This window comes from Labrus bergylta, chromosome 10 (assembly GCF_963930695.1).
Source record: "Labrus bergylta chromosome 10, fLabBer1.1, whole genome shotgun sequence".
Taxonomy (NCBI): domain Eukaryota; kingdom Metazoa; phylum Chordata; class Actinopteri; order Labriformes; family Labridae; genus Labrus; species Labrus bergylta.
In genome coordinates this window covers 1,402,501-1,422,333 of record NC_089204.1, presented here as the reverse complement: position 1 = coordinate 1,422,333, position 19,833 = coordinate 1,402,501, and the positions used below count along the sequence as shown (strand labels likewise).

Below are 19,833 nucleotides of genomic sequence, written 5' to 3'. Positions count from 1 at the left end.
GACTCATACAGTATACTCTGTTTCAGTTGAGGAGCAGCTGCGTGTACAGATGAGGTGAGTGAGCTTGATAAGGTGGTAATGGTGAATACAGGGAGCAGCAAAGGTGAGGTTAGTGGAAAAAATATTTAGACCCTGTGAGAAGAACTGTGCCATTTGTCCCAGTTGTATTTAATCTACAAGGTATTCAGATCGACCTTTGCCCCCTGCTGCTTCTTCTTTCTGTCTGAGCTGAGTGTAAGTCTGTTTCCTGTGTTCTTTTTGACTGTTAACACTTTAACCACAAACCTGCCCGTCTATAACTGCTGCTCCTTTAATTAATATGAATATATTTCTGTTGGCTTGCAGTGATGGGTCATTTACTTTTGTTCCTCTGATATTCTTAATACAAACTAACAGTGATGTACCATCACACAGAGGTACTGACAACAACAGACAGGTGCTGTGTAGCTGAGGCTTATAGCCCACCTCAACTCTAGCTCTTTGCCTATTACTAGTGTAGGAGCCATGTTTAGGAAGTGTAAAAGACAGCCGCTATAACTAGGTAAGAGAAAGTATTCAATATGGCGACCGCTATTGATGAGCTTCAGGAAACAAAAGGCTGACGTCACGGAGACCACGTCCATGTTTCATACAGTCTTTGTAACAGAGTCATGTCTGGGCATAGTCTTTAATCTTCTGCGTCTCAGCTGTACTTGTTCCACCATTTAATTGGTGGAAAACAAGAGCTTGGAGCTTTGGATGCTACCACACTACAATTAAACAGTTTAGCTTCTAAAAAAACATTTGTAATTAAATACTAATGCAGTTATTTATAGTGTCGTCACCACCCAACAAATAATTCTCTGCTCTGTGAAAATCATACTATGAAATTAATTTATCATGTAATACCAAGCATGTGATAACTTAGTTAATGAAAGTACAGGACAAGTCCTGTCATTATTAATCATATCCCTCCAGTAAGAGAGACTGCATGCAATTTACAGGACAGTCAGAAACTGACAAGGGAAGGTAAGAGAGTGTGAGTAGGAGATGCATGTAATGGTTCATCATGTAGCCTGTGTCACACACTAGGTCAGTGTGTTATGATGGATGCTATTCGAGGGACAAAGGTTTTTGTGAAGCTTTGACACAACAATTTTGAGGTTGTGGAGGTGAGATTAACTGATGCCTAAAGATGTGTATAGAGCTTTGCGAAGGTGTCCTCAGTATAATACATTCAGAAAATATCACGTTACATGGTCTACAACAGGATGGACCGCAGCTTTTCTGAAATTAACCTCACAAAAAATCTGAGATTGTTATATAGCCCAGACTCAATGCAAAATAATATTTTAACCTTTTTCCACTTGAATTTACCATCATTGACTACTATAGAAACGGTGGTATCATTTTTGACTCACCCTTCAGCTTTGATAAACACATTCATTCAGTTTTTTACTTAAGAAAACTCACAAAAATCCGTAATTTTTATCAGTTAGTAATTTGAAAACAATAATTCATGCATTTATTTCATCCTGGTTAGATTTCTGCAAATCACTTTAATCTGGTCTCACACAACACAATTTATGCCACAGCCAAATCCATAACCAGGTCCAAGAAGAGAGAACACATTGCACTGGTTTTAAAAGCACTTCACCAGCACACAGTCCATTTTAGAACTTGATTTTATAACTGTAGTGATCACTTTTAAAGCCTGTAGAGGTCCAGCACCAGATTACATTGCTGACCCACTACCAGCCCCCATGCAACCTGAGATTCTCCGGTAGGTCATTGCTTACTATTCCTTGGATTAACCTAAACACTAAAGGAGACCGAGCCATTTCTGTTGGGCCCCCTAAGTTGTGGAATGACCTGCCGGAGGAGATCAGGGAAGCAAACACACTGTCTTCTTTTAAATGACTTTTAAAAACTCACTATTTTAGATTTGTTATTACAATGTGTTTTGCTAACTGTTGCTTATTGGCTTTTAATTGTATGTAGAGTGCTTTGAAACATGTTTTGAAAAGCACTGTACAAATAAAGGTATCATTATCATTGTTAATATTATTATTACAACAGAACAAAGACATGCTCATCAGGGTATTTGGTGGATCCAAATTGCCTGTAGGTGCGAGTGTGTGGTGGTTTAGCATGTCTTTCTTCCATTTTCAAATGGAGTTCAATGATACATACAGGAGATGATGATCAGTGCAGCCCCTTATTAAAAAAAAGTGACCAGAGTACAGACACAGAAATACTGCTGTAACAGGTGGTGGGCAATATGTAATGTAGCCTCTTATTTAAAAAAAAATGTTTCAAGATCAATCTAATTGTACATTTTATTCTTGAATATTTCCATGGTTTTACCTTAATGGCAAATAACCCCCTCCTTGAGAACTAGCTATGGCTAGCTACATTGTACTCTCCACATGCAATGCTGCAAGGGTTAGCCTACCAATGGCAAAAAAAAAATCAGCTAGACACTTACCATGTAACATTGACATACCCAAAAATAGCACTTGGTAGGTAAATGTTTAAAAAAAATGCACCAATCAAAACAGTTCCCCTTACTCTTCTGTCATGTCCACCATCATTTTACGTATTTTCTCTTCAAACTGCAAACATGATCAGCTGAACTGCAAAAGACTGTTGTACAGATAAAAACAGTCCAAGGGCTTAATATTAAATGTTTTATATTGAACACTTTAACTGATATTTTTGTTTGTATTGGACTTTTCTGAGTATCTAAATTACATATTTCATACATCTCCTTGTATAGCAATGCATTGCTAAGCTTCTGTGTCAGACCCAGCCTGTCTGAACAGGGACTGACCTTCATCTTCTTGGGGCGGCTGTGGCGGTAGAGTCGTCGTCACTCAACTGGAAGGTCGAGGGTTTGATCTCCAGCTCCTGCAGCACCTTCAGCAAGACACTTAACCCCATATTGCTCCCACTGCTTTGACGGCGGTGTATGAATATGTATGTATGGGATTAGTTACTTCTGATGGATGATACTACATAGCAACCTCTACTATCAGGGTGTGAATGTGTAGGTGTGACATGCGGTGTAAAAGCGATTTGAGTAGTCCATTTACCATTCTGTACATACACACTTTTGGTACCTCATACAGCAGAGCTTACAAACAAATCTGCACTATTCCTTTAAATATTCCTACATAAGAAGAACCGTTTTTCTTCTTTGGTATAAGCTTCCACTATATACAGTTCTAAGAAACAGCTCGGTTCAAATTGTCTTTCTCTTTTTTAAGTCTCTTTTTGGTTTTTTATATCCTCACTGGCTGCAAAAAATACTGAACTGGTTGATCTCTGATGTTCTGATTTTGCTACATGTATTGTTTTGGTTTCTGTCTGTGTAGATATTGAAATGTAAAGTTATGTCCAGTTTATTTTACCCAGCAAGAGATTTGAACATGTCGCTTCCCACCCACCACATAGTTTTAGTCACAGTTACCTCATTTATAGATAACGATTTAAATATGATTTCAAACACACGGCATCACTGTGCTGTTCAAACTTGAAATCGAATTAAGGATGACCATCTGCGGTTTTAAATTCACCCAACAGGGGGAGTCATTCCATCACAAAAAACTGCAGAGCCTATGAATAAATAAAGTCATATTCATTATTTATAGCTGCTTTTGATGTTTAGTGAAACATTAAACTAAAATGAAACAGATGTTTGATTGTGGTTGATGAAGATCTGAAAGAGGAGGAAAATATGACAGAAAATAAAAGGGGGAAAGGAATGATGTAAACGAGGGAAGAGGAGGAGATGTTTCTCTTCAGTTGTGAGACACGGAGGAGGTTTGTGGAGGATCACATTCTCTCCGGCTCAGACTAAGAGCTGCTTGAATCATCGCTCTGATCCTCCTCCTCTCAGACAGAACGAGGAGGAGGAGGAGGAGGAGGAGGATGTGCGACTGCTTTTCAGTCCCAGATTCTACAACGACAAGAAACAACCCAGAAGTCAAGGAGAACACACATCTGTTCCTCAGGACGGCTAGAAGATGCGGGATGCTGACATTTGGTGAGTTTTTAGTGTTTATGTTCAATACCAGCTTCAACAGTTTGACTAGAGCATTAACAATAATGGAGTCTCAGAGAGGGCAAGATGATTGCTCACAAAGTGGGACAGACATAATTCATGTTCGCTAACAATCTTTTTTTTTTCCTTCAAGCTCTGAATATTATGGAAGAAGATGAGTTCTTCATAAGAAGATGATTTAGAATTTGGAAGTATCAGTTGCTTTTATTTCTGACAGAATTTCTTTATTTGGATGCTGATTCATCAAAAAGACCGTTGACCATTGGACACAGATACTGGGGTTTTGCTGCAGGACAATGTTGTATCTTCAGCTTTTTGACCAAAAGAAAATGGAGTATGAAAGAATTTCTGGACAAAAATAAAATGAAGTTTGGAAACAGTTTGAACTTTTTAATATGCAGATGACAAAGTTGGGAACCAGGTTTGCTATTTGAAGTAACAAAGATGAAGTTTGGAGGCAGTTTGTGCACCCTGAACGTTGGCGGCCGCAAGTTTTCCTTCTCAGCAGAGCTGATGAAGCGCCTCCCTCTCAGCAGACTTAGTCGACTGCATCGCTGTGTGTCGGAGAGCGAGCTATTGGAGCTCTGTGACGACTATGACCGTGACAGGAATGAATTTTTCTTTGACCGGCACTCTGAGGCCTTTAGCTTTATTATGCTGTATTTGCAGCACGGGAAGCTACGCTTCGTGCCTCACATGTGCGAGCTGTCCTTCTACAACGAGATGCTGTACTGGGGCCTGGAGAGTGGTGACCTGCAGCCCTGCTGCCAGCGACGCCTCGACGACCGCCTGTCTGACTGTTTTGTCCACTTCTTTCCTGAGGAGGAGCCACGGGGCCCTGAGGAGCCCGAGAACCGCTGGTTGGAAAGGATGAGAAGGACCTTTGAGGAGCCCACATCTTCACTGGTGGCACAGATCCTTGCCTCTGTGTCCATGCTCTTCGTGGTCATCTCCATGGTGATGCTGTGTGCTAGCACCTTACCAGACTGGAAAACCCCCGAGACCCTGGACCAGCACAGGTAGGACCTGCCTGAGCTTACCTGAGGATAAGGACGATGCAAACAACCATTCAAACACACATATTCACATGACTAGAAACCAGCACGCTTACAATGATCTAGCACGTGCTGCCTCAACAGCTTCAGTGCTCCTTGGCATTCTCCAAGTCTCTGAACTGTTCTATACTCCACCAAAAATATAAACATTATAGTTTAATGGTATTGGAGAGTACTGTCTATCAAGCAGGTATTAAGCTGAATTTAATACATCATCATAGTGTATGATCTGCATCCTTTTCATCTTTCTCAAAGCTTTCAGTAAGCCCTCCTACGGATGAGGGCATTGTTAATGTTAAGAGATTCCTCATGTAAAGAAATACATGCCAGTAAAATGTTCTCCACAGTGCAACAGATCCCTACTCTGTAGGAGTCAAACATGCAAGGATGTTTTTCCCTTAATGTCTGTAGAAAATGGGTGTTGTGCTTCAGTGTGTGTGTTTCTATGTGTATGTTTCTTTTGCTATACATTAATGCTTTAGGCTCCATTGAAACCTGTTGATGCTTCACAGTTATTGAAGTTATCACCTCAAGTACCAAGAACAGAACAGAGTTTGGACCAATATTTCCACAAGGTAATGAAAATAATTTGCAGAGACTGTTCAGAGACTCTGAACAAATCATTTTCCAGACTGCACTTTTTCTTCTCCCAAGTCCAAGAAGAGTGACCAAAAAAAACCATGATATAACAGGGGTCCAATTTAAATAAATGAAAAATAACAGAACCTCTGGACTGTAAGGCAATGGATTGATGTGGACTGGACTTAACTGAACCAAACTGGACTGTACTGGACTTAGTCCCATTGATGGCGTTCGCATTTTCAGTCAGCATTAAGACAGGCTACGAGCTTGAGTTAAGGCGGGGTCTCACGAAAACATTACATGTGGCCCATCTTTCAAACTCTTATCCTTCACATGATCAAAACGGGTCATTTATCAAAAACCCTGTAAGTGTGTGTCGATCGAGACATGAGCTTATCAGACCTGTTTCGTTTTCTGAACCAGGCTGTAAACATGTTAATCTCTGCTGTAATAACAGGATTTTTGACTGCAGCCAGCCTCTAGTGGACACTCCAACAAACTACATGATTTTGCACTTCCTCATCAGTTTCATTTTTCAACGCCAGAAGTTGCCTCTTGGTCGCTCCCAGAGGTTATGTTAGTCATCTGATGATATAGTTTTTTAGATTATTCTGAACTAAACTGAACTGGATTCAATTGATGGAACGAGCTTGGCTTAACTGCTGTAAACTGAGCGGGAAAGGATTGGGCTGTTTGGCAGAAATGCAGCTTGCATATGTTTTTTCACTATTATCATGAAGTTGCCTCTGTCTCTCTCGCCTCTCTGATTGGTCCTTGTCTCCTCTCTCTCTACTTTCTCTGATTGGTCCTTTTCTCTTGTTTATATTGCCTCTCTCTGATTAGTATTTGTTGTTCTATCCTCCATCTGACTGCTCATTGTCTTTCTCTTTCCTGCAGGATCATTGAAGCGGTGTGTATCGGTTGGTTCACAGCTGAGTGTATCATCCGTTTCCTTGTCTCTAAAGATAAATGTGAGTTTGTCCGTCGTCCTCTGAACATCATTGACCTGCTGGCCATCACACCGTACTACATCTCTGTTACTGTGACAAATCTAACAGGGGAGAACTCACAGTTGCAGCGGGCCGGAGTCACTCTGCGCGTCCTTCGCATTTTGCGTATCTTCTGGGTGATCAAGCTTGCACGTCACTTCTTGGGTTTGCAGACACTTGGCCTGACGCTGCGACGCTGCTACCGTGAGATGATGATGCTGCTGATTTTTGTTTTTGTTGCCATGGCAATCTTCAGCGCACTGGCACAGCTGCTGGAGCATGGCTTGGACCTGGAGTCTGGAAACCAGGCCTATGCCAGCATCCCTGCTGCCTCCTGGTGGGTGATCATCTCCATGACAACTGTTGGGTACGGGGACATGTACCCAGTGACCGTTGCAGGACGTGTGCTGGGTGGCCTTTGCGTAGTGAGTGGCATCGTGCTGCTGGCACTGCCCATTACCTTCATCTACCACAGCTTTATCCAATGCTACCATGAGCTCAAAGTGCGCTCTGCCCGCTGCACCCATAGCCTGTCTGCTGAGTTCATCCACTGAAAGCTGCTGAGATGTAGAAGTAACATGGAGTTTAACCTCCAGAGACAGAGACAATATGGAGGAAAACACCTGACTACTGTGATGGAGGAGCAACATGGAGTTCATTGACTCAATGGATTTTGAAGCATCCTGAAGATATCAATGTCTAACAAACTCCAAAAACAAAACAAAAAATCTCCACATCAGGTCCAACAAAGACTTTTGAAACTTTTGTTTTGACATCTGAGGAGCTTGTATGTTTGATCCATTCTGCTCAGGATTGTTTTAGTGGTAGATGTCTTAGTTTGAATTTCTAAATAGCTTCCTCTGAAGTCAGAGGACTATTATCTGACAGGAACTATTGGTGAACGATGTTGAGCACAGTTCCTTAAAGGAGTTAAGTAAAAAAAAGCTTGCATATCCACTGCATATATGAAGTCTCCAGCATTAGGAATGGACTGCTTACATGATGGTTTTCTGCAGCAAGACGTCAACCCATTTTGAAAGAGAGAGTTGTTGAAGAGGAGCAAATGGTTGGCAAATCAAGTCAAGTTCTTAAAGCCTTACAGTCAATCAGGTGACTAATTCATTGAATAAGCTATATACTCTTGGGTTTTCCACAAAGTGAGATTATTTCTATGGTGGTGTCTGACTTCAATTGTTCATTCATCAGAATAAAAAAGCAAAAAACTAATTGTGGAACGTGACAAACTCGCCACATGCTTGTGTGAAAATCCAGTGAGGTAGTGGAAGAGTAACTTAAAGAAACCAAGCTTCTTGCCACAACTTCAACCAGAATCCCTTCAGGCTAAAGCCAACAACAACTCTGACCGCTTTGGAATTGTCAACTAAATAATGTATAATAAACAAGGCTATAACAATCGCAGTGTAGCTAAATCTCACAACATCATACATCAATACAATATTACATCACCGAAAAGCTTTAGCAGAGACTTCTTAAACATCTACAGACGGACGTCATTCTAAACAACTTGTTGCAGGTTGTAATTATGTTTTTTCTTGCTTTAAAATGAGTTTTAAATATGGGGCCTGATGGAGAATATTTGGCTTTAGGAGAAAGCCTCAACTGGACACTGCAGGAACTGCAGTTATTTTGCACTTCTGCTTTGACTTTCATTTTCAAATGGCTTAAACTCTTTCAATAGTCCGAAATGAACCCAGAGAAAACGGGATGATATTAACTGTATTTCATTTTCAGGGTGAAGTCTTGTTTATGTTTTCAAAAAGAAATCACTTTAAGAAAAAGGCCAAACATTCACAACTGTTTTAACTATTTTAAGTTAAAGTAATGAATTTAGACTTAAACTTAGAAGCTTAAGGCCAATCAGGTTATGACCATGTATCCCATCTATTAACAAATGGTAAATGGACTTGAGCTTGCATAATGCTTTTCTAGTCTTCCGACTACTCAAAGCGCTTTTACATCGCAAGTAACACCCATTCACAACCACTATTAACAAATCCCATTTATTCACATTTATACGCCGCCGGCGAAGCAGCGTGAGTAACAAAAAGTGTCTTGCCCAAGGACACATCGGACATGTGGCTGCAGAAGTTGGGGATTGAACCCCCCAACCTTACGGTTGAGAGAAGATCGACTCTACTGTTGAGCCATAGACACTTATAGATATTCATTTATAGTCCCTGTGATGTTTGTGTTGACATTAAGATGACTGAAGTAGGCGGGGTTATGACATGCTCCTGTAGCCATATGTTGATGAGTCCTTGGGCATGACAATGAACCCCAAGTTGCTCCCACTGCTTCGGCGGCAGCGTATGAATGAGTATAAATGAGATTAGCTAATACACAAGCTTTGAGTGGTTGGAAGAAAAAAGGGCTATACAAGCTCTAGTCCACATACCAAGTCCATCCCTCCATCCTCCTGTGTAAACTTGATGTTGTAAGGTGCACAGTGAAAGCTTCCACTTCCTAAGATCATGTGTTAACCGAGGTATCATCATCCACTAAACAAAGTGGCTGGGGGCTAGTCCTTTGAAAGAATAAAGGGCTCTGTTCTCTGCTACCTCCAGAGAGATTGGTTGCTATTGGAAACCCAGGTGAGCTCATGGAACAGCCATGCTTCTCTGTGCCCTCACTGTACTGAAAGTAAGTGGAGTTCAAACTGCTCTTCTAATCAGTGCGGTCCACAGTCTTCTCAGAAGGTCCAATAATCACTTCCATGCACATCCAGCAACATACAAATCAACATGAGAAACACTGAAGACCTAACAAGCCAGATAATAGCCCTGTTTCAACCAAGCAAATTGGTACAATACGGCAAACGCGTTTCCACAGCCGACCATACCCTTAGCGGGGTGTAAGCCAAACAGTGTTAGCGGCATTAGCAACGTCACATCATAACAGCGCGACACAGTGTAGCCAATAAATTAAACAAAGAAGAAGACCAAGACACAGAAAACACGGGATATTTAAACATTGTGCGTTTTGTTTTTGTCCTTCATAACCACTGTGATTCTATCCTTTAGGGTGGATCGGTACCCTCGGCACCACAACAGAAGTGTATTAAAAAAGTAGGACAGTGCAGAGCAGTTATTTTGGGATTCCCAACTTTGGAAGGTGGAAATGCTAATAAAGGCGTACCATACCAAACCGAACTGCTGGGTACTGGCTTCTTGAGTGCTCTGTTATTATAATAAAACACAGCAAGCTGAATTAATTGTCTGATATTTTTATGAAAAAATCTTCAAATGACACAGACAACAACAGGGCAAAGAGGTAAAGTTTAGTGACTGTTAGCTAAATTGATGCCTAGCAGACAGCTTGTGGCTTTGAAAGTGATCATGCCTCGACACAGGCACTTACACAGGCCAATCCCAATCTCCACACTCATGGACTCTGGTACTCCGAGGGGTGTTTATAGGTGTTTAAAGACTGAGGGCTGATGTCAAATCTGTGTTTGGATCTCTGTTGCAGACTTTTCAAAATGTCATCCTTTCTGCAGAAACTTCTCTGGGGTTTTCCCAAGGTTCTTAGAAAAATATGTGAATCGTGAAACATGGTTGTCCCAAACCCCAACGTAAACAAAGAAAGCATGAATAGAGTAAATACATTAGAAATGTAATAGTAAGAGACAGCATCTAGCAACCCGCTATTGGTGGTTGCATTTTAAATGCTTGTGGAATAGTTTGTTTTCAGTCAAATGTCCTGATAGAAGGATTTCTTTGTTGACTAGCTGTAAAATATCAACAATGTGAACTTGGTTATGGTTATGGCTTTCTTTCTTTTATAAAATGTTAATGCGTGTTTCTCACTGCAATGTGTAATGTTTTAATAGTGTGTCCCATTGCGCTCAAGTTTTAAGGCGAAATTGGGTTGGGTCAAAGATTTCTCTTTGGCCTTCTTCTTAGAGGACTTCACATAAAATGTTATCTTATAGCTCCCTCCTCAGGACCATTTCCAGATGTTGGAGTCACCTCTGGACCATTTGGACACTCAGGGGTTAAACAAGCAGTCTGTAACTGGATCTGTTCCCACTGGCTTAACACCCTCCATGGTTTCCACAGTAACAGCAGACTAAGAGACAGGAAGTTGAGGCGTTGGAAATTTGGTTTTGAATGTCAGGAAGCTGAAGTGTGACTTATCTCACTGAGCACTACTCTTCTATTTATTCTTCTGCTTTTTTTGTGAAACACTGCTGGGTTTAAACAGAAGGACACTATACACCAACTCCGTTTAACCACTCACACTTTCTTTCTCTCTTTCTTGAACTTTTTCCTTGGACTTAATGACTTGATTTGTAAATCATCCTTTTATTTCTGCAATAAGCTTGTAATTTTTGATTAAAAGATTAGATCTTGGTGAGAGTCCCACTCAACCCAACATCCAACCTAACCTGTTCTCCCAATCCTAATAATCAACAGTGTTTAGAAAATGTTCCAGATTTTTTTTTTGCCAATAAAATGTAGAATGTGCTAAAGAACAAAATATCTGCATTCATGAAACATCTGCACACCTGATGAACACACATCAGTTCTTAACCAACAGGCTTGTACCTGTTTGGTAATATTTGCATTCAGAAACGCCTCCAATAAACCATATAAAGCACATCCCTATAAAAATATCTATATATTGAATATATTTCATACCTTACCAGAATAATGGCAAAGAAAAGAAACTCCACAGCAACTGGCAAAGTAAGTTACTCCAACACAAAGTGAAATGGAAAAAAAAAGTTTTTGGTTCTCTACTGCTGTGGATTTATATTGTTTTTTTTTACTTGTGGGGATAAACAAATTGATGTTTTTCTTTCTTAATTAAGCTACACAGCTATCTTTTTATTTAAGAAAAACCGGACTGTTTCCTTGATTTAATGAAATGATTAGACTTGCTTGGGTGAAAATGTACAAAAAAATAAAAAATTCAGCCGTCTTTCTGAATTAATGAGTGATTAGGAAGAATTGCCTCATAAGCTTTCTAAAGCTGTTTTGACACATGCTTTTCTAGAAAATTTTAGAATAGCCTGCCCCTGAGATTTTCCTGAGTTACCTGCACACGTCCCACACAGCGTGAAGTTTCCACTTTGGGCAGTAGGGGGGGGGGGGGGGGGGGGGGGGGGGGGAATGATGCTGTGAAAATCTAAGATTGAAAGCAGCAGAGTCTTAATCACTATAATATCAGTTTATGGCTTTTATATCAATGCTCCATTTAATGGACATAACCACAGAGTGGAAAAGTACATAATCAGAAGCAGTCTTAAAACATAAACGTCATCTCCTTACTGGCGTTAAATTCCCAGAATAATTCCTGCTTCACACAACCACTGGTTTTCAGAATGATGGACCTCAATGCAATACTTAAGAGGTTCATAGTAAAAACAGGGAGATTGTTCATTCAGTCCAGGTCGGTGCACAGAAATTCCACACACAAAAAAAAAATGGACGAGTTGACACACAAGGTGGGAAACGCCAGAAGCCTGAAGAAGGATGGAGACAACAAAAGAAAAAAGGAATTGAAAAAATGATAACACAAGCAATAAAATACATGACCTTAATGAGACTGAGTATAGTGTGCATACATCGGCTCACTCTGACTTTCCACAAAATCTGATTCAGGGGCTGGAAGAAAAAAAGGTCTGTATATAATATCATGTTGAAAATATTTGCTGTTTACGTTCACACATGCAGTTTACCCCGAAAATGTTAGGACATTTTCTGGAGTTTTGTGCATGTGTGAAAACACCAGAACTATTTTCAACAGGTTTTGCTGTACTGGAAATGAATGCACAATCATAGCTTCATACCTCTTAATACTCCTATAGATCCCTATATTATTCACAATCAAAATATATGGCTAGCAATATTTGGTGTAAAATGGATCTTATAAATGCAAATAGGTAATTGTTACCATACAATGCTTTTTTGTGGTAAATATGTTTTCAGAATTCAACTCCCTTGTCAATGCTGTACCAATACATTTATAAATCTAAAATAAATCTATCTCTTTATACACACCCTTCATGAATTGAACTAATTTTCATCCTAAAATGTCTTAGAATAAGGTATATTCTAAGACTTTCTATGCTGCTATAAGTTTTATATAATAATACTTTTGTATTATGTATGTTTTTGACTAACTGACAGTGTTAAAACTTCTACATAAAACAAAAGAGTGATGAATCATTTCAACAATTTGGGTGAATTTCTAAGTTTAGATTTGGCTTTGAGAGCCTTGAATGTATTTTCTGTTAAAGTGATATTGAGACAACAGAGCATCTCTTTGTTTCATGCTCTCATACCCAGTTCTGTAAACATTTAATGGAATGGTTACACAGTAGGGTATATGCAGGTATTGTTTTTTCAGTCTCTATGGTTTAACCACCTCCAAATCCCCTCTGATTCACACCAATGATTGACTGACAATACTCAGCAGTGTGTTGTAATTTGTTTCCTAGGATTGTGAAGGGATGACCCAGCCTACTCTGTATCTAATTGGCTAGTACACACTTACTAAATATGCAAGAGTATCCTTAAATGTCACTGTTTAGAACGCAGGCTGTTTATTCTCTGTTGGACGGGCCACTTAAAAAAACATTTGGGGGACAATTAAGAGTAAAGTACACTTCTTTGGACCCCACTACACCAATGGCTATACAGCAAAACAATAACAAAACATATTAGGCTATGGATCATATTAGAAATCTTTCTGGTGTCTGATAATAGACAAAAGTGTAAAATAATGGTCAAAGTTTGGCTCATTATGGCCAAATTCTGCATTCACAAAGCTAAATTTATAAGACATCCTTTTATGCTTCATTATCAATATTCAACTTTAGAATGAAAAAAAAAAGTATTTATTTCTTTGCTGGATTTGATTCCGCCCAGGCGGATAATGGACGCCCATCGGCCGTAGGTCCTTGCACACTGCTACGACGTCATCACGTCATCACGCAGCACAGTCAGTGTCGTCAGCAGGAGCGAGCCCAGCAGCAAACAAGTATATCTAAGATTACAGGTTAAATATCGGTGTGTCCGTGTTTTACCTGAGTCAAACATGTACTACAAACTAAATGGAGTGACGCAGCGGCTCACCGGTGCTCCTGCCGCCGCCTACTGCCCGCAGGTAAACCGCCATTACCGCATGACCTTGTTGGTACCGGGAGGAGGACAGCTGCTAATGCTAACGCTAAGCAGAACCAGTTCCCACTGAGGTCTAAGGATCTGTTGTGTTAAGTTATCTGTCATTTTACCCATGGAACATCTACTAAAAACAAACCATAGTCTTTGTTGACGTTGTTTCACATTTTATGTGAATTATGAAATTCAATAAACAGCAGATGATGCTCTTGTCAGTCTATCTACTAAAAAAAGATCAGATTAAAGTTTATCTCATCAACATTATACATATATCTGATAATTGATCAATCTGAAACACATAAGATTGAGTGACAAAAGATGGAAAATAGATGTCAATACTGTCCATTTACAGCTCTGTTTTTGCACATTTACATTTAATCTTTCATATTTATGACTAGTAATGCTTAGTTAAATCCTGGTTGTATATATTCTCATTCTTATTTTTGATATCTTCTAGTACTTATTTACTTTGTATTTAATATTATATTGTGTTTTTTTACTCATATTGTGTGTTTGGACAATCTGCTGCTGTAACGACACAATTTCCCAGTTTGGGATCAATAAAGTAATTCTATTCTATTCTAGACGGAGGACAGTAGAACAGACTTAAAGGCTCCTCTCAGTATCATCTTAACCTTCCTCTCACTCTTAGGGTCTGCGTCCCACTATCCCAGCCGTCAGCCCTCCTATGACCTTTGCAACTCCAACCAAGCTGGTGTCTGAAGCAGGAAGTCAAGTGGAATATCTGGGAGCCAACAAAGTCCCCCATCTCCAGAAGGCATTTCAGGTAATTACCATTCATTCATTCTACTAGCTTAGGTTATAGTTTAATATTAAAGATAGTCTTTGTATATATTCATTTTGCTTTACAATAACATAGTTTAAACATAGTTTTTGAAAAAACAACATAATCTGCTTATCTTACTTCCCTTCACACACACACACACACACACACACACACACACACACACACACACACACACACACACACACACACACACACACACACACACACACACACACACACACACACACACCTGCAGTTCTCCTTTGTTTTTACACAGCGGCTTGTCCTGCCTTGCCTTATTCCGTAGTCTTTTAATTGTGTTTTCAACAATAGTCACCAGCACTAGAGACCATCGAGTACATTACCCACCTTATGAAATGTTTCAATCAGTATTCAATTATCACATCAGGGGATCTGCACTATTGATGATGGCGTGTATGATGTAATTGCAGAAAATATTTGAAAAACAGCATGATAAGGAACGGTTTTAAAATAAGACCATAATCATTGTATTTACAGGAGAGAAATCCTGTCAGTGGACCTCTCACTATCTTTTTTTCCTCAACTCGCTCTCTTACAGCCAAAAGTATACCCGGGCGACTTGTCGCGGTATCTTGCCTAAAGAAATGTATAAATACAAAAACGACATTATTTAAGTGGATAAACAAGATACCACCATAACAGAAGGGTTTAATTGACAGTAACTAACTTAATGTTTTTCAAATAATTATTAAGTTATTTGATTGGACAAGAAACATTCCATAGGTCCTGAAAAAAGGTACATTATCACCAGGACTTTTAACTATGTGTATCACTTCTCAGCCAGGTGTTCTGATGAGTACTGTTAAATAATATTACAGCAGACAGTCTTAGTCTGTATTTATTAAGCTGATAACCAAAAATCACACACGCAACCAAAACATGCATGAAAGACTGAAGCAAACATACGGTGTATGTGTATAGAAAAAGGTCTGTTCTGCTAACACATGTTTACACAAAATGTTTGTGTTGCTATGCAACAGTCCTGTGTCAGTACATTAGGGAACTAATGATGATCGAATTCTAAATTAAAGAACAATATGATGTTGGTAATAACTTTCTGCTAGCTGCTTGCTGGACTATAACAACAATATCACACTTGAGGATGTGAATGTCAGCATGTGTGAATATCTTTAAAGCATGTCCTGTGGCCTCGTGCCTGTGACAAGACATCAGCCATGATGATATTCACAACTACATCACAACCTCGAGTGTGATTCTGCTTTATTTGTGTTAACTGAGGTGTAAAATACTGACTGGACTTTGTTCTCCTGCATATGGCGTATTAATTCAAAAAAGAGGAGATGGAATCACTTTTCTTGGTGCCTAGTTGTCTGTGTCTTTTGTCTTGTGGCTTAAAATAAGAATTTATAATTTATACAATTAGCTGAAGTCCTTTTTGGAGTTGATCTTTAATAATACAGACCCTTTCGGTTGTCAAAGACATATTAGACACTCCCCTTGTGCTGTCATCAAAGCTATATACTGTTATATCACATGGTCAATTAGCACAAGTATAGTTGTAAGTTTGTTAAAGGAATGTTCAGACAAGGAAAGGTTTCCAAGCAAGAGGTAGGATGACAGAGTGAAATAGTCCTTCCTTCTTACATTAGGAAAGATAGCTCATTATGGATATTAGGTCACCAAGGTGCAAGGAAGTTGATGCCTTAGAAAGGGGAGCAAAGGCTTTGGCTGTTTTCGAAACCGCATACTATACTACTAGTACATACTGATTTGGCCAATATGCAGTATGTGAACAACTGCGAGATCTGCAGTATGCCAAAAATACCAGGATGTCATACTGATTCGGGAAAATTGTACAGTATGCATCGGACCAGTCTACCTCACGTACTGTTTCCCACAATGCAAAGTGCCAAGTCAGAGATCAAAATGCCGGAGTGCAGCTGTTTGAACTCGTCGGTGGCGGTGACTGAATATCTTGCCACATTATGAACCAATAACAAATATGACATGTTCATATATTTATAAGTCTTACCACCTCGGATTTTCCTGCTTTGTAGACTGTACAGTTCATGTGCCACAGCTGGACAAGCAGCTTCAATTACAGGGTCCTTGGCTTGCTCTATTACTACAAATTATTCACAGCTGAGTAAAACCAGTTTAACCGGGGCCAAGCATACTGCAAAATAACTGACGACTGGCAGTCATACTACATACTACTGTTGAACTCAGTATGCAGTATACAGTATATACTGCATACTGATTTAGATAGTAGTGTGCGGTTTCGAAAACAGCCTTTGTTCAGCCCCAGGGCCAAGTGGAGTGCAGTGTCTATAAAAGAGCGCCTAACAATCTAGTGGAGACGACTAAGAATAGTCACACAGACTATACCAAGAGCTTGGTTCAGAGCGGGGGGGGATTCTAATTCCCAAGGAGAAAGAGTCCTCAGGTCTAGGCTAGTTTCCCTCCAGAATGTACATTGTAAAATATTCTTATCTTATCTTTAGCCCCGTTTCCACCTAGCGGTCCGGTCCGGTACACATTTATTGGCGTTTCCATAGTCAAAAGTTGGGAATGGAACCAAAATAAGGGATCCGTACCGTCCTACTTTTTTGGTACCCTTCTGTTGGGGTGCCAAGGGTACCGATCTGACCCTAAAGAGTCCCTTTTGTTTACTGTGTCCCTGTTCTTCTTCTTCTTCGTTGAACTTAATTAATAGCGGGCTGCTGTGATGTCACACTGTTACATAGCTGACTCGGCTATCTGCAGCTGGCTTACACTCCGCTTACCAAATAAGGGCATTGTTGGCTGTGGAAACGCAAGCAAGATCAGGGTTTACCATACCAAACTGAACCAAACTTTACATTACGGCTGTGCAATTAATTGGAAAAAGTATCGAAAACGACATTCAAAACCTCTAAGCGTCATAATCTTGTCCATGTCGATGATTTTGATTCGTTTCAGGGCAGAGTCACACGGCGACACGTCCAATCCGTGACATGGAAGCATGTTGGTCGTTTGGACACATTTTGTCTTTAGGGAAGACGACACCGAACAAAAAGAAGTCAAATATAAACACTGCAGAAAAACTTGTTTGCAAGAAATGCAGGTTATTTATTTTCTACTGTTTTAGAGAAATTCTATTTTAAAACTAAAATGTGTCGTTTTCATTTCAAGCGATGCTTTGATTTCAGTTTGAAATATTCAATAAATAACCACAAAATAGTTCATCAGATATTCACTCTCATGTAGTTTAACTTATTCATGAAAGCCCACATCTTGTACAACTGCGTTTCATTTCCTTTCTACTGGCAAGGTAGCATGTCAGTGCTTAATCCCACAACAACCATCTGACAATTCTCAGGATGCAATGTCCTGGACAACAGACAACAAACTTCAGTGAGTGGGTGTAGCCCACCACACCAGACCAGCTACTCAAGACAAGAGTCACTGGGAGCCACAAATCACAAAAAAAGAGCTGTCTGGACTTTCTAGAGAAGATATTTATTGCATTGTCACTAGAAACTCACATACTACTTAATGATTCTATCTAACAGGTCTTTGTTTGGGTGATGATGTATGAGACCCGCTGTTTCATGCATGCAATGATTTTTTCACATCTGTCATATTGCATCACATCATGGTCCCAAACTTCTCCAACTACATTAAAACCTATTGTTTCTTTATACAAGCAGACAATAAAAGTCATGGAGCAGAAACCTATGAGATGGCATCACTGTGGCATTTTAAAAAAACACAACCTTTTCACCTTTTACAATTTTATGAATTGTAGTATTCTTAAACTGTTTTTTAAATGTGTAAATAATCATGTGTCACCACTGTTATCTGAATTAGCCATTAGGCGTCAGAGCTCTCGTAGGGCAGTCACACAAGCCTCCATCAGCGGTGATTGTCTTGTCCCAATGTACAAGACATCTTTTGTCCAGTCAGCTTTCTCTGCAAAGGGGGCAAAACTTTGGAGCTCTCTGCCTACTGGCAGAAAATTAGAGAGCAACAGGAATGCTTTTAACAGAGGACTCAAACAATGGCTAAAATCAAAACAACAGTGCTCACATGACTAGCTTCTGACTGGTTTATTGTTTGATCATGCTGCCTTTGCGCTACAGTTTAAGTGTATTTATTTATTCTCTCCTTATTATTTTTCTCTGTTTTATCGCTTTTCTCCCTATCTTAATTGTTTTCCTTTTAAAAGCCTCATGTGGACCGGTGTTGAGAACTAGCATGCTTGCTAAAACACTTAAACAATGCATCTGGTTCGTCCAATGTATCTGTGATGTCCATGCCATATAGAGTCCATTATTAAGTAACCCATATCTCTCTTTCTGTCAGATGTCTGACGGGATCCCAGTCCACCTGAAGAGGGGTGTCATGGATAAGCTGCTCTACCGGACCACCATGGGTCTGACTGTTGGGGGGGCGCTTTACTGCCTGGTGGCACTCTACATTGCCGCTCAGCCCAGAAAATAGTGAGGCTGCAGAGCTGCCTCCCTCCGATTGGTCAAGACGTTTTTTGAAAGCTGGCTGACAGACAACAAGGTGTTCATCCAGCATTAATGTTTCCTGGCTAAGCTGTCAGAGACAGACAATTTGCAGAGCTCTAAATAAATATTTTGTACAGAAAAGGTATTATTGATGTGAAGAAATGACATTAAAATGTATTTTGTTTTAAAATAATCAATTTGTCTTTCTGGGTTAATTCATGATTTCCAGGTAACTGTAGACCAATGAACAGCAAAGGATGTGAGCTGCATACATGATTTCTATCGATCTCTGCTCCAAACACATTAAGACTATTTTTAGTCTTGTTTTGATCACTATCCAGAGACCTCACAATGGGATACCAATGCCCCTAAACATTCTTTCAGACTGGTCTGAGCTTAGATTCATCTGTGTCATGTTATTCTCATATTAACTATCTTTCCCCAAGCTGCTAGCAAAAGAGTTTCTTCCTGTGTTTGAGGGGATCCACTCTTTGAGTACTGATCCTCTCCTTATTATCTCTTCTAATCAGTCTCATATTGTTGGATTCAGTGGGTTTATGGAGGATTAATTGTTCCATCAGTTCTTACATAACAGACCTCAGATCAACTTTCCTGGAAGACCAGTCTGAGAATTACAAGTTGTTATTTCTATTCCAGCTTTGTATGTATGGGGCAGAGTAGTGAATGTTCATCTGCTGTCTGGTTAGGGGGCGGCAGTAGCTCAG

General features: G+C 39.8%; 2 protein-coding genes across 3 annotated transcripts in view; both read left to right on the top strand.

Moving 5' to 3' along the window:
* The first annotated feature begins 2,720 nt into the window (after positions 1–2,720).
* Positions 2,721–11,615, top strand: LOC109993257 (potassium voltage-gated channel subfamily G member 3). Of its 2 annotated transcripts, XM_065959762.1 has the most exons (4): positions 2,721–4,027; positions 4,179–5,064; positions 6,580–6,653; positions 6,741–11,615. In XM_065959762.1, the coding sequence occupies exons 2-4, from the start codon at positions 4,490–4,492 to the stop codon at positions 7,223–7,225; spliced, it is 1,134 nt and encodes a 377-aa protein (XP_065815834.1). In that variant the 5' UTR covers positions 2,721–4,027; positions 4,179–4,489; the 3' UTR covers positions 7,226–11,615. The 2 variants fall into 2 exon arrangements, with proteins under 2 accessions (XP_065815834.1, XP_020501816.1); XM_020646160.3 differs by having other exon boundaries at positions 2,724–4,027; positions 6,580–11,615.
* Positions 11,616–13,620: 2,005 nt separating this feature from the next.
* The window catches only part of LOC109993215 (cytochrome c oxidase subunit 7A-related protein, mitochondrial), a 6,518-nt gene continuing 305 nt past the window's right edge, over positions 13,621–19,833 (top strand). The window contains exons 1-3 of the mRNA XM_020646085.3: positions 13,621–13,805; positions 14,472–14,606; positions 18,957–19,833. The exon at positions 18,957–19,833 is cut by the window's right edge and continues 305 nt beyond it. Of these exons, the coding sequence (XP_020501741.1) occupies positions 13,737–13,805; positions 14,472–14,606; positions 18,957–19,094 (342 nt within the window). The 5' untranslated portion in view covers positions 13,621–13,736 and the 3' untranslated portion in view covers positions 19,095–19,833. The remainder of the gene's footprint in view (positions 13,806–14,471; positions 14,607–18,956) is intronic.

Excerpts from the sequence above, each read along its gene's own strand:
- LOC109993257 (XM_020646160.3), top strand. The coding sequence starts at position 4,490 with ATGAAGTTTGGAGGCAGTTTGTGCACCCTGAACGTTGGCGGCCGCAAG. Across the intron at positions 5,065-6,579 it reads GAGACCCTGGACCAGCACAG|GATCATTGAAGCGGTGTGTA; the intron begins GTAGGACCTGCC and ends TCTTTCCTGCAG.